This window comes from Aplysia californica, unplaced genomic scaffold, assembly GCF_000002075.1.
Source record: "Aplysia californica isolate F4 #8 unplaced genomic scaffold, AplCal3.0 scaffold00111, whole genome shotgun sequence".
Classification (NCBI taxonomy): domain Eukaryota; kingdom Metazoa; phylum Mollusca; class Gastropoda; order Aplysiida; family Aplysiidae; genus Aplysia; species Aplysia californica.
In genome coordinates this window covers 1,115,172-1,117,203 of record NW_004797381.1, presented here as the reverse complement: position 1 = coordinate 1,117,203, position 2,032 = coordinate 1,115,172, and the positions used below count along the sequence as shown (strand labels likewise).

Sequence of the window (2,032 nt, the reverse complement as noted above, 5' to 3'; positions counted from 1 at the left end):
CTCCATTACAGTAGAGTGTAAATATAGTAGGCCAATGACTTTTAGTTGATATTAAAGCACCGATCATTCCTTTCATCGAAAGGGGGCCCAGCTAAGGAACTTCTATTACCGAATTTCAAAAAAAAAAAGAAAAAAAAAAAGAAAAGAAAAATACTCTCGGCTACACACGCAGAGCTTTACGGAGGTTTTGGAGGTTCGGGGCCAGACAAGTGGCCAGATTCTTCTATTTACTCCCCGGGGAAGATGTTTCAAACGATCCTAGCAGAACTCATAAGAACTCTACCCCACCGAATTTCCCTCTTTCGGGGACACGTCTCTAGTGTTAGCAAATGATTTTTTTTTTGGGTAAGTGTTTTTACGGCGCTCGCAACTGCATAATAAGGTCATATGAGCGCGCGGGACACACCTAATACTTTCAGTTGGTAGGAAATTTTGAATTTTGCCCGGGTGGCGGCCGAGGACTATTCTTATCAATTTTAGACCGCCAAGGGATCTTTAACGTGCGCAACTTGCACACGGGACCCCATCAGGCGCTCGTCAATTTTTGGGCATGAGAAGCTATTGGTTTCATCTGGAAAGCTGATTTATTTGCCTTGTTTCCAATGAAATGAATATATACCAATTTATCTTCAATAGAATTCAAGATATTTGCGATTGAAGTAAGTGAAGTCACATGGTTTTAGTAGTGAATATAGCAAGAAAATGGCCGCCAAGGTTTGGTAACTCCAATTATAACTAAAGAGTCTTTGAAAACTGAAAAATGACGACATATTTTGTGCGCTAAATCAATGTTTTTCAGTATTTTCATATGAACCTTGAAGAGGTTAAGCCAACCCCCCCAAAAAAAAAACAAAACAAACAACAACAACAACAAACAAACAAACAAAACAAAATCGACAAAAATTCCCAAACTGGTGGAAAACTGCCTTTTTCTCCATGGATCCAATTTCATTATTTTGACAAGCGCCTGATTTCACCACGCTGCCTCACATTCGAACTCTGTGTTTCCCTGAGCCAGAAGCCGGAGTGGGCTGTGCTGCCATCTGTCGCGCGTGTGTGTCACGAGCTGACCAGAGAGATGGGTGCCAGAGTCTGGACACACCCTACTCACGTGAGTAGAACGACTGGATATATCCGTGGATATTTCTCGCACAGTTTGATCAGTCCACGGTACACTGTACTCTTGTCTGCTATAATATTAGGCGTGTATGTTTTCCTGAAGGTCCTAGAGTGAGCTTGTCAAATTAATTGGGATATTATAAGCCCTTAGATTATCTTTGTCCATATTTATTGTACATATTTTACTTATATGATAACATCTGACGCCAAAATGTTCCACAGAAATAAAAAGGAGAACTACAATGGCTAAGGCTATTTTCAATAAAATTAGCCCAATCCTGAAAAATAGAAACATCTCAATGAACACCAAAATGAAAGTCCTGAAATGCTGTGTTTGGTCAACCCTTCTATATGGCTGTGAATGCTGGACAATCACTAAAGACAGTAAAAATAAAATAGAAGCAACAGAACTGTGGTTTCTTAGGAGACTGCTAAGAGTATCGTGGAAGGAAAAGAAATCAAATGAGGTAGTGCTTGATGAAGCCCACGTGGGACGCTCAATGTTAAAAACAATCAGGAAACGATAAATGCAGATAAAAACCTGAATAGACATAAGGGTCTTGAACATCTAGCTCTCACTGGCAAAATTGAGGGCAAGCGAGGCAGGTGTAGGCCCAGAACAAAATACTTAGGGAACATAAATGGGTAGCAGGAAAAGATCATCGAAACGTAGCTTTTTTTGAGAGCATCTGAGCAAAGGAATGAATGGAAGACCATGATCGCCGATGTCTGTCGCAGATCTGGCACTGGATGATGATGATGATGATTTTACTTCCCCATTGACTATGTATCTGTGGTGGTTAATGTACACTCTGGGTAGAGGGTAGTTGGAGGGTGTCAATGGTTGGTAGGTTCTTCTTCTTTTCTTCCCTCCTGATGTTTGTGTCTGTCTGAGTGGGAAGTTGGGGGGGGG

General features: G+C 41.1%; 1 protein-coding gene across 1 annotated transcript in view; it reads left to right on the top strand.

Moving 5' to 3' along the window:
- Positions 1–2,032, top strand: part of LOC118477493 — a gene marked incomplete in the record, with an annotated part of 15,770 nt that overhangs the window by 2,712 nt on the left and 11,026 nt on the right. The window contains 1 exon segment of the mRNA XM_035969069.1: positions 1,019–1,111. Coding sequence (XP_035824962.1) covers positions 1,079–1,111 — 33 coding nt within the window.